The following is a 12,163-nucleotide window of genomic DNA, read 5'->3' as shown; positions in this document are numbered from 1 at the left end:
ATAATTTGAATTATTATTTCTATGCAGCACGGAGAAAAGCACTGCATTCCAAACACACGCGTCTTTCAGAGTGAATACCTTGAAAATAAATACGAATTCTTGAAAATAAAATATAAGGGTAACTCTTGTCACCTTGTTGACTAGACAATTATTCAAACGACAATATGCTTAATATTGTAAAATGTTTTGTTGGTAAGAACAGCGAGACAATCCAGATGTGAATTATCGGGGACATTTATGCGGGGAAAAAGCCGGAAAAATTCCAACCAATTCCGGGAATCCAACCCGGATCTCCCACGTGGTTGTCAGACGCTCTACCGACCAGACCACCGCAGCTCCTTGGATGAGTTTCATGCTTTGATTATTTCCATTTATTTTAATATATTTTCTTGTTTTTTTATGGATTTTCTTCACACTTAAAATGTCTCACCTCGTTGACCAGACAATTATTTCGTAACAAAGAATCAAACAAATGCTCCCAGAATTTGATAAAAATAGAATGACTAGAAAGTAATTTCGTTCTATTGCTTTCATAAATACTATATAGATGTAGATCTCTGCTACTTAATAGTGGTATTAGTAGTATTATTAGTATTAATTCAGCTAATTAATTATAAGCATTATTAATTAATTACGGGAGTATAATTATTTAATTAAAGTATAATAAGACAATCGTAGTGTGAATTTGGAGAAAGTTTTAGACATAACCCCCCCCCCCCTTTTGATAAAATCCTGCGTACGCTACTGCAGTGTCCTAGTGTTAAAAAGAACACACGAAAGAAGATAAAATAAAATAAACACAAATATAGACATAATCAACCCAAGACAGTACCAAGGTAAACAGATTACTTTGACAAATGTATTACTTATGTACAATTTTTTCTAAGTTGGTGATAAAAGACGAATATGAACTGAAAATATCTACTTGGTTTGAGATGATATTGAATTGGTACCAGTATCTGTAACTGAATTACTTTTTTAAAAATTATTAACTATTTGCAATTAAAATTATGCGATATGCCATCTGTTGCGATTTTAAGGAACTACTCTATGTAGGATACGTTGTATTGAAGTCGTTTAAAGCGAATATACGAAAGAGTAAGGTGTACTGTTATTTTTTTTTTATCAAAATCGTTTTATGGGTCAAAACAAATTAACAGTTTTCATGTATTTCTACGCCGTGGATCAACAAAGTGAAATTTGTTAATAAATCAGGGAAGAAAGCTGAAATTCGGCAAGGCGACCTGAAGGAAATCTGTAAGGGACAGATGGACATCTTGTGTTGCTGCAGCCATGAACCTTCGGATTTCAGAATGCTAGAGAGTTAGTTAGTTTTTTCATACTAAGTGTTGTACTGGGTTAATGATATCGTATTTTGCAGAGCATTTGCTTCCGTCCGCTTCCTCATTGTCCTAGAAATGATGGATCGGTTGGTTTATCCGTGGAAGAGTCTTCGGGGAAGTCTTTTCGTTTTCTTTTCATCCTCGCCGCGACGGCTGCCTCCGTTCCCACGCTCTTCTCCCAAAAGAAGTACATAATTACTTGGCAGAAAGGAAACGGGCTGTTGTATTTTTCTCTCCTTGCGTAAACTTGATCTGCGACAGGCGCTTTAATCCTGTTTCGCTGCCAAAAGAAGGAAGCGGGGAAACACAAGGGTGTAATTAATTACATAGGCGGTATCGTTTTCTTCAAGTTTATAAAAATACATGTCTTCTTATACCAATAAGTAGCAATACATTATGCTTTTGTAGATTAGCTTTCGTCATTATCAGCTACTACAAATTCTATTGGTTGATGTATAAGTTCGTAGCGGTTTTTTTTTTACCGTGGCAAAAATATTTTTATTTGTAACTAATTTGAGATGAACAAAAGACATAAATTAATCAGTAATATATTTTCCTTCATTGTCTATGACTGTCCACCAACGCTGGGGCAGTTTTTCAATTCAACGCCTGAATAAATCAGCTGATTCTGGGTTAAAAGCGTTGTCAGGCCAAGTTTGTAGAGCATTTTCGTCACCAAAGGAGCTTCCTTGAAGATTGATGGATTGAGAGCTGAAATGGTAGCAATCCGAGGGCGCAAGATCGGGGGAGTATGGAGGATGTGGAATAACTACCCAACCAAGCTCTGGATAGCAGCTTTTGTCATGTTAGCAGAGTGTGGATGTGCATTATCGTGTCGGAGGACTTGATGCTGTCTTCCTGGCCTAATCGCTGATTTGGTTGTTTTCATTTAAAGTGTGCGGTGTCCTGAACCACGCCCATGGAATGAAAATGTCGCACGATGGTTGAATGGTGACAGTTCATCACATTTGCTAATTCTCGAGTCGACTGATGTGGATCCTCGTGGATTAAAACATTTGAACTGTCTTCATTAGAGCCCGATGGTCTTCCTGAACGTGGAGAAACGCTTTGGTCAAAAATGCCCTCGACAAAACCATTTTCTTGCTCTGCTTTCCCCTTTGGCATTCTCCCCGTACAAGGGGCAAATGTTTCTAGCCGCCTCTGCTGCCTTTGCCCCTATGTTAAACTCAGACAGAAACCCACTGAACACTTATTGTTTATATTCCAAAAAATAACACCGTCTTTCCCCAAATCTGTAAAATTCAATGCGTATTCACAAGCACAACAATGCCACTCCAATTGTTGAACATAAAACGATAAACAAACTCCTAACACCGCAGTGTTGCCATACCAAACACAAACGCTACGAACGTGTGCAATAGTAAAAATGTCGGATTCTGATGTGATTCATCATAGCTTAATGTTGATTGCCAATATGAAAGGATACAGGCTCCCCGATGGCGCAGTGGTAGCGTCTCCGCTTTGTAATCAAGTGGTCCCCGGGTTCGATATCCGATAGACGCACTTAGTGGTTCCGATCCCACTTTTAAACTGTCCGTCCGATCCCGATTAGCCCAGAGTGTGGATTTGATACAAATACGTAAGTAGTGTACGTATTAATAAGCGTAAATGAAGAAACGTTGACACCACCACATACAAGACTGGTAGTGGAAGTCGGAGCGAAATATGTCTAAAAAAATATGTGTTACTTTCCACACCTCGTGTAAGAAGTCTTATATAGCGGCTTTATAATTTCAAAAATTGGGAAACCTGATGGTAAGAGACCTGTCGGAAGGCCAAGACGAAGATGGATGGACAACGTTGAGATGGACCTAAGGGAAATCGGTAGGGATGGAAAAGAGTATATAGATCTTGCTCAAGATAGGGAAAGAGGGAAGGCCTGTGTTGCTGCAGCCATGAACCTTCGGGTTTAAGAAGGCTAGGGAGTTAGTTAGATATTTTAAACATTCTTCCAAAAATATTTTGTTCTCTACATTTTGTAAATTTGACCAAAAGATGTTTATACTGATTTAATGCACCTTCTCTACCTTTGACCTGTATTTTAATAGAAACATTGCACAGAGATAATGATAGAATATAGTCTCTATTACTAAGCAAATCGTAACCCAGTGTTATTAATTTTGTGGCCACTCCACTGAACTTTTTCTAGAATCCTTACGTGGTGACAACTGTTCGCCGCAACCGAATTGCGCACACTTTACATCCAGAATTGCGCACTGATCTCACTCACCTTTTTTGCGCACAGATTTTGATCGAACGTTGCCACTTTGATAGCTTTAAAGCCTGTGCGCAAAACTGTTTTTTTTTCTTTAGACAAGAAGAGAAAGAGAAATTAGAAATAAAATAGTAAATCATACAAATTTACTCAAACTCAAAAATTAGGTTAGGTTAATGACTGCAAAAACACGTGTAAGTCCACACAAACACAACAGTAGTGAGATCGGCTTGAGAACATTTTACATCTGACAACATCGCCTCATTTTTTGTGCGCAATCCTGTACATTGTGACAGCTTGTCAACGGCTTGTCATATACCACTGATAAAACCGGAAAAGTGTGCGCAATCCTGTACATTGTGACAGCTTGTCAACGGCTTATCAGATACCACTGATAAAACCGGAAAAGTGTGCGCAATCCTGTACATTGTTGTATGTTACGCCCTCCCTTGCCCGGGAAAACAAATGCTACCACTACCTAAACAGAGGCGGCAAAATCTCCCTCGGACAAGCGAAATAGCGTTACGGTCCAGGTTAAGTTCGTGTGTAGGAACCGGTGACCAACAGTGCATAGTGATACGCCATATCGAATAGAAAACAAAAACATATATACTTTCAAATCACCACCTCTTTACCTGTAGCCGGGAAGCGGCTAGCTGCATACCTGAAAATCACGGGTAGCGACATGCGTACGAAATGATATAGCCCAACATTAACATGAAAATAAAAAGTATATTCTATTCATAACCAACAAAAATGGAATTATTACAGGTCCCCACACTTGCACTCTCACATTCTCTCTCAGATTCAATCCTCATGGGGTCATTGACACAAGAAATTATACATGACATGTACAGGTTTTATGACGACAAGCCCTAATTATTGCATTCTCAATTAATTTTATCTTACTTTTTGTCTAATCAGGTCATTTGTGATTTTGCTCCAGTGCTACTTAAATCCTAGCCAGCCCTTACTTAAGTTCACCTTTTGTTTTTAAAAAGGAAACTAGTCGGCGCGGTGACCATACATTACTTGACCAGTATAAACAAAGGCGTCTCAACGGCAATTACATTCACGTGGGCGGACGTTTTCCTTTTACAAGACCTCACGTGGTTCCAAACATAACAAATAACCTCCGTTGAGTGGCTCAAACAATATACTCTCTAGCAGGCGGGACTTAAACACTTCGCCGCGACGAGCAATTCACATTACCAGGCAAATACTTTAACAAATAATCACATATGCGACCGGACATAGCTAGCAGCGACACAGCGCTGACACATAAAAATGAACAGACCTCAAGTAGAATATGCAAGTAAGCGGGCGGCGCTTTACTCTAATAGTACGCACTTTAAACAAATACAAAGGAGCACAAACAACAATGAATTTAAGATCATAAAAAAAATATCACAAGGAATAAGAAAAATTGACCTGAGACGAATAGATTACACATGACAAGCGCGACGGGAGTTCGATATAAAATTTCGAGTTGAGTGAGCGTTTTCAAAATGTCGACGAATTTCAAGGGCGTTCTCTAAAGCAATCGGGCCGTCACGTGTTAAGGTTCACACAGATGAATACTTTACCATCTCTCAGCTTCCGGGGTGCATCCAGGCGTCTTTATGGGCGATTGAAACACATAGTATCCACGCGAAAGGTTCCTTTGGTCGCGACGATGAAGATGCGAGAAGGATTCAAACACCTAGTTTCCCGGCTCCTCTTCCTCTCGGGATCGGTGGACCTCCGTGGTATGGCGCGGTTCGGACGTCGCATCTGAGCGGTCGTTGTAGGCGTCGTCGGGGCGTCAACATCTCTCTCTACGTCTCTCTGTCGCGGCTGGTAGGCGTCGTCGGCGTCGTCGGGGCGTCAACATCTCTCTCTACGTCTCTCTGTCGCGGCTGGTAGGCGTCGTCGGAGCGTCAACGTGGCGGATGGTAGGCATCGTCGGCGTATCAATAGGGCGGCGTTCGACGTTCTCTCTCTCTCCATGGCGGCGGATAGGCATCGTCGGCGTAGCTTCTTCTGACATCAGGCGAATCGACGTAACGCCCTCATCTCTCTTCTCCCTCTAGCCCGCCATAGTTTCCGGTGTTCCTCGTTTCTCAAAAATTATAAATGGCGTAAGGTAATCACGGAGACAGTTTCGCTTCAACTTCCCCCAGCGGTTGAGGCAGGCGCACTCGTGTAGACTTACTGCCTATCACACACACTGGTGTTCGCACAACACGACAAAGTCCACTGTACACGAAAGGTAGCACGGAGCTGCTCTCGTTCCAAGAATCGCGGCAAAACTGTATATGGAGAGGTAGCACGGAGCTGCTCTCCCTACAAAGATCGCGGTAAGACTGTGTATCGAAAAACCATGTCCTTCGTTTTATTTAGATTTTGAAAAACGACGCTAGGCGATCGTTGAAGCGACGCTTCCGAAGGGGTCAGTCCACTTTGCTCTATTGTCTCCAAACTAGGACGTACCGTGTCCGAAGTTGACTTGTGCGGATTAAGTTTCCGCCTGGCTGTCGCCCATAGCTCAATTGCAATCGCTGTCCACAAACTGATCAATTAGAACCGATTTGATCTGGCGTCCGTAATTGTCGCTTGATCGTGACGAAACTCCACACATCCGTCCTTGCACACATGCCGCTGCGCTGGTATAAGTTTCACATGAATCGGACCGTTGGAAACCGAGATATTTAAATGTTTGTCATTACGGTCGAATTTCCTAAGCTTTAGACGCATAGCGTGACCCTTCAGGTGCTCACCCTTAACACAAGCGAATGTCTCGTTCCTCCCGTCGGCTTGGCAAAAATCAAATATGTAATCTTACAAATTAAAACACTTAACACTTTGAATCAACACGTCTTTTTACCGCTACATACATGAATAATAATGATAATAATAATGACGGTAAATCTGACTGTCACATTGTGATAGCTTGTCAACGGCTTATCAGATACCACTGATAAGACCGGAAAAGTGTGCGCAATCCTGTACATTGTGATAGCTTGTCAACGGCTTATCAGATACCACTGATAAAACCGGAAAAGTGTGCGCAATCCTGTACATTGTGATAGCTTGTCAACGGCTTATCAGATACCACTGATAAAACCGGGAAAGTGTGCGCAATCCGGCTGTAGCCGAACTGTTGTGTGGAATTATTGTGTGACAGAAGTATTCGTCGTTTACGTGTCAACGAAATGAAGTATTTATTGATGAGATATAATGAGTGAAGTTATAGAAGAGGCTCTCTTTACACTGTTCATTAATCTGACGTCTCCGTCGACTGCCTCAAGTTATCCCAGGAATGCGCTGCATTTCCTATAGCCTCCGTGCTGGGGCTATGCTGGAGGTGACGAAAGTACACCTCACCGGTAGAGGACTGGAGGAGTAACAACCTCTATATCGTCAGGAGTATAAAGCATAAGGTTCGGATGGACATCCCTCTCAGTTAACTCAATAATTCATCCGATACACTTGGCGCGGGATAACGGAGGAGCACATGTCAGAGTCGAAGTAAGGACTCTGACAAGTTGTGGACACGACTTGCGTATTCGTCTAGGACAGGAATCTTCAAGAACATCGAGCAGGTATAGTGCTGGTCTCCAAAGCAACCTCACTTCAAAGAAAGTTCCGAAAGATCAGTTTTCCCCCTAACAACCACATGTCAGGTCCACGTGGAGTCCAATAAATCGTCCCCTGAAACCTTTCCAACCAATAGCGTCCGTACAAGAAATGACAGCTCTCGTCAAGTCCACGTGGACTTAATGAGATGTTGCTAATTCAGTTTGTTTAGAGATTTCTACTAAACGCGAGGTCGCGGTTCTCTATCTTTGCTAGGTTGTGTTATTGTGTTTTGCTATTTTTTTTATGCAATATAAATACCTTGGGAGTAAAACGTCGCAATGAATGAACGGATGTCTAAACACTGCAGGCAAAAGTGACAACAGCGCTTTTCAGAAAAACAGGTTCTGGCTCCAAACCAGGTACGTGTCCGGTCGGCTTCCTTGGGGGTTGTGTCAAAGGTGCCTAACTGTTGATACGTTCAGGACTAGCACTTTATGATAAGTGTGTAGAGAGCATTTCACTCAGTTATAGCTCATCTTTTCCTTCATTGACCTGGGCGGGCTCTTTTGCAGTAGTTATGAACCGTAACCCTCTTCCATTACAATTTGCTACATCCCAGTGACTCTTGATCCCCGATCTTTACATGAGTCACACTTCATTATATGCAACAACTTTTTACATATAATGCGAGAAATGTAGCAGTATGTTGTATTTATAAATACATTACATGCATATATATTTTTTTCTCTTAGTTAAAATTAATTTTCTTGAATTTTCATGCTCGTTGTAAACTTAACGATTGATAATAATTAGGGAGCGGAAGTTGATGAAATGTCATCTTTTTTATGACATCTCGGACACGATACCCATTAAATATACACAATATTACACTTCGTCTAGAACCCAAAAAAGGTAATTTTAAAGTGCATTTTTTTTTGCCAATTTTCAGGTTTTAGGTAATTTTCCCCAATTTTCGGCATTTTCCCGTCATTTTTCGCAATATTCGGTGTATTGTTTCGTCATATTTTGTCACTTCTTTCATTTTGGTAATATTCTTGAGTCTATTCACCAAGGTGAAATATATATCTCCCAGGATTGCAATTTACGAGCAAAAGAAATGCTGAACTGGTGACAGACTTTGTTGTGTCGGGGGAAACCACCAGGTGTCCGTCTGGGGCAAACTCAAATTTAAGATCATGTAAGGATATTGCATTTTGTTTAATTTCCTTTTCATTAAAATTTTTAACACGAAACTTAACAAATTTAATGGTCATTTTTTTCATTTTTAACGTCATTTTCCCCATTTTTTAGGACATTCTATAGGTCATATACCTGCATTTTTTTATGTCATCAACTTCCGGTCCCTAATAATAATGAATTTTTATTTTCCTTTTAGGAGCCGCCCCCACTTCCAACGACTCCGCCCCCAGAATCAGAAGAGGAACCGGAGAAGAGCACGGATGATGATCTGAGTGACGTGGTCCAGGTAAGAAGAAATTGTAAACCACTACTTCAATATTAATGGGGGTTTTGTGACGGAGTGTAGAGTGTTGGTCACAATCTCACGTGCTAAGATTCCAGCACTGGTCGCATATGTACAAAATCTATGTGGAAATCGCAACTGTAGGCGTAACTAAAAGCAACAGCCAATGGTAGCGCGTTTTTTGCTGACGCAACTGTATATTCAATTCAATTAAAATTTTCTTTATTAATGGGCGAGGTTCAGCCTGTGGCTAATCTCCCACCTAACCCCGTTTGACGTTTACTTAGTTTACATAAACAAAATCATAAAAAAGAGAGAAGAAAATACAATAAAAAAATAAAGAAAATGGTTACAAGGAAAGAACAAGGACAAGATTTAAAAAAAAATCAACACATATAAAAGAAAGAAAGAAACATTCACGCACACGCACATACACATACTAAACATTTTTGAGCAGGACATTCACGCACGGATGTTGAGATTGATGTACATGATGATGCTAGTTTTGTGAGGTACGATAGAACAATGCATACGTAAATATTACAATATAGTTGAAGATTTGTCAAGGATTTGATTAACTACGTCAGCTGCCACACACATCATGAACGAAGTTAATCCATGAAACAAGAGACTCGCGGTCCTTACATCTGCATAATACGTATATTATGTCTTACTTAAACCTTGTTAATTATGACCTATAGTGATGAATATGATAAAAAAATCACGCAACCCATGTACAATTTGTTTGAATCTGTGTTACCTGGGCGCATCTTACCGAAGCCACTATGTCCGCCCAGGTCTCCCGATCTCACTCCGTCGGACTTTTTCCTCTGGGGATTATCCAAACACTTTGGATGAACTGAAGACGAATATTCAACGTACTGTGGACAACATTCATGTGATACACTCCAGAGGGAATTCAGGAACATGATCAAAAGGGTGCACATGTGTGAGGAACTGATTGGTGGCCGTTTCCAACATCTTTTATAGTCCCTCCATGGGTTGCGTGACTTTTTGATCACACTGTATTATACAGCGGTTCTGAAAGGCAAGCCCGTACCTAGGATTTCTTGTGAGAGAGGGAGTGGTGGAGGGAAGCCCGAAACTGTGGATCTCTCTCTCATACCAGGAAGAGGAAATATGTCGCTTGACCAAGAGGGCTTTTCAGTTGGATGCGATGGGTCATATCTCCACATGCACCTCCTTTCCGTGTAGAAACACTTACTGCGCATGCGCGACCAACAGACCGAGGCTACACGATGCACGCTGCCGAGAAAGTACGAGGGAAAGTCCATATATAAGTCGCAAAATGAAATATCTTCGAATTGCTGCAATGTGAAATTGTTTTATGAATATCAGTCGTTGCACTGATCCTTTCCGCAAGTGTCGGTGTAGATGGCAGCACCACCGTGTATCGCATACGGCGCTAGTAGTCATGTTCTCATGCGGCGGTGAATCATTCGAGTGCCAAGTGGATAAGATGGCAGGTGTGTTGGATGACAACGCTCGTCCACACAGTGCCAGTACCACAGTGACTCGCATACGGTCACTAGGTTGGGAATGACTGGAACATCCAGCCTACAGTCCGGATTTGGCACCATCCGACTTTCATCTCTTCGGCCCACTGAAGAATCACCTGGGTGGTCACCGGTTCCAGGATATGGAGGAGGTCCTTCAGGAGGTTACCGGCTGGCTACAACACCAACCACAAACCTTCTTCGCTACTGGCTTTGAGGGACTCATGAAACGCTGGGACAAGTGCCTAAATGTTCATGGAGATTACGTTGAAAAATAAACTACATTTCATCTAACAAACTAACCAACTCTCTAGCCTTCTTAAACCCGAAGGTTCATGGCTGCAGCAACACAGGCTTTCCATCTGTCCCAATCTTGAGCAAGTTCTATATACTCTTTTCCATCCTTACCGATTCCCCTTACGTCCATCTCAATGTTTTCCCTCCATCTTCGTCTTGGCCTTCCTACAGGTCTCTTACCATCAGGTTTCCCAACAAGAATCCTGTAAACTCCTCTATCCTTTCCCATTCGTGCCACGTGGCCTGCCCACCTAAGTCTTCTTGATTTAATCATTCTAATAATATCTGAACATGAATACAAATTATGTAGTTCTAAATTATGTAACTTTCTTCCCTCACCTGTCTCCTCATCCCTTTTAGGCCCAAATATTTTCCTAAGGATCTTATTTTCAAATACTCTCAATTTATGTTCCTCTTTCAATGTAAGGGACCAAGTTTCGCATCCATATAATACTACAGGCAAAATTACTGTTTTGTATATTTTAACTTTTGGTTTCTTAGATATTAAACGAGAAGACAAATGTTTATGAAGAGAGAAGTAAGATGCATTTCCTGAATTAAGCCTACTTTTTATTTCCTCTTTAATATCATTTTCATTTGTTAATATTACTCCTAAGTACTTGAATATGGAAACTGGTTCAAACGAGTTGTTATCAATAATTAGATTTTGATTATTACCTAACACTTGGTTTCGGCCTAAGCATATATTTAGTTTTCTCTTTGTTAACTTCCAAACCTATCTCTTTAGCAGTTTTGAAAAATATTTTAGCATTATTCTTCATTGTATTTATATCATCCCCTAATAAGTCTACATCATCTGCATATGCTAACAACTGAGTCATACCATTTAATTTTAGTCCTTCTTTAGTTTCTTTTACCTTCCTAACAACATATTCTAAGGCAAAATTAAAGAGCAATGGAGATAATGCATCTCCTTGTTTTAACCCATCATGAATTGTAAATTTGTCCGACACATTGATACATTTCATCAGGTAACTATTTCATCTATATATGACTTACCTTCGTAGTTCAGTCCAAGTTACACAGAAGGGACATTTGCTTCTTGTCGTGGCAACACCGCACGCTCAGGCTCTCAGTGACAGACCGCGCGATTCCACGGTGCGGTGTTGCCACGCTCCACGTACGTCTTTACTGTCTTGAATAAAAATCTGTATAAAATCTGTTTCGCAATGTGAATTGACATTGATAGTGGATTTTTAAAACAGATGAAACGAGCTTTAAAAAAATGACAATATTGTATTTGTAGGACTGTCCAATACTAAGAAAAAGATGTTTCGCAAAATTAATAAGATAAGAACGGTTTTTTGACAAATTTTGAAAATCTGAAAATTAAGAATTGTGTTTAAAACCTTTCTGCCTGCACCGTACTAACATTTCAAGACGATCGAATCACCCGTTTTTTTTTATTTATACAACGTTGTACAATTTCAAAGATAGCGATCGTTTGCAAAACTAAAAAAACTGTTCTTTTTTGTTCTCATGACGATAAAAAATAGAAGGCATACTCGAAAAAAAAAATTGTTATCATAGATTAACGCAGAATTGAATAGGCTAAATTTTGATGTAATTCGTTTTTATGTAGGTCTACTATAACTTGACAAGTTTAAAAACAAGACGCTGCAATCCATTGTTTGCGCACCTCACATCACATTTCCCCACTCCATTGTCTGCGGCGGCTTTGGTTCGCAGTGTTGCAACCTGGAGG

General features: G+C 40.5%; 1 protein-coding gene across 5 annotated transcripts in view; it reads left to right on the top strand.

Annotated features, from left to right (window-relative positions):
- LOC145981803 (multiple PDZ domain protein-like) overlaps positions 1–12,163 on the top strand; it is a 963,820-nt gene that overhangs the window by 461,642 nt on the left and 490,015 nt on the right. For all 5 annotated transcript variants that reach the window (XM_083115230.1, XM_083115226.1, XM_083115228.1 and 2 more), the window contains one exon: positions 8,537–8,626. In XM_083115230.1, the coding sequence (XP_082971356.1) occupies positions 8,537–8,626 (90 nt within the window). The remainder of the gene's footprint in view (positions 1–8,536; positions 8,627–12,163) is intronic.

The sequence above is a fragment of the Lepisma saccharinum genome, chromosome 30, assembly GCF_977018435.1.
Source record: "Lepisma saccharinum chromosome 30, izLepSacc3.1, whole genome shotgun sequence".
NCBI classification, from domain to species: Eukaryota; Metazoa; Arthropoda; class Insecta; order Zygentoma; family Lepismatidae; genus Lepisma; species Lepisma saccharinum.
This window is presented reverse-complemented; position numbering and strand designations above follow the sequence as displayed.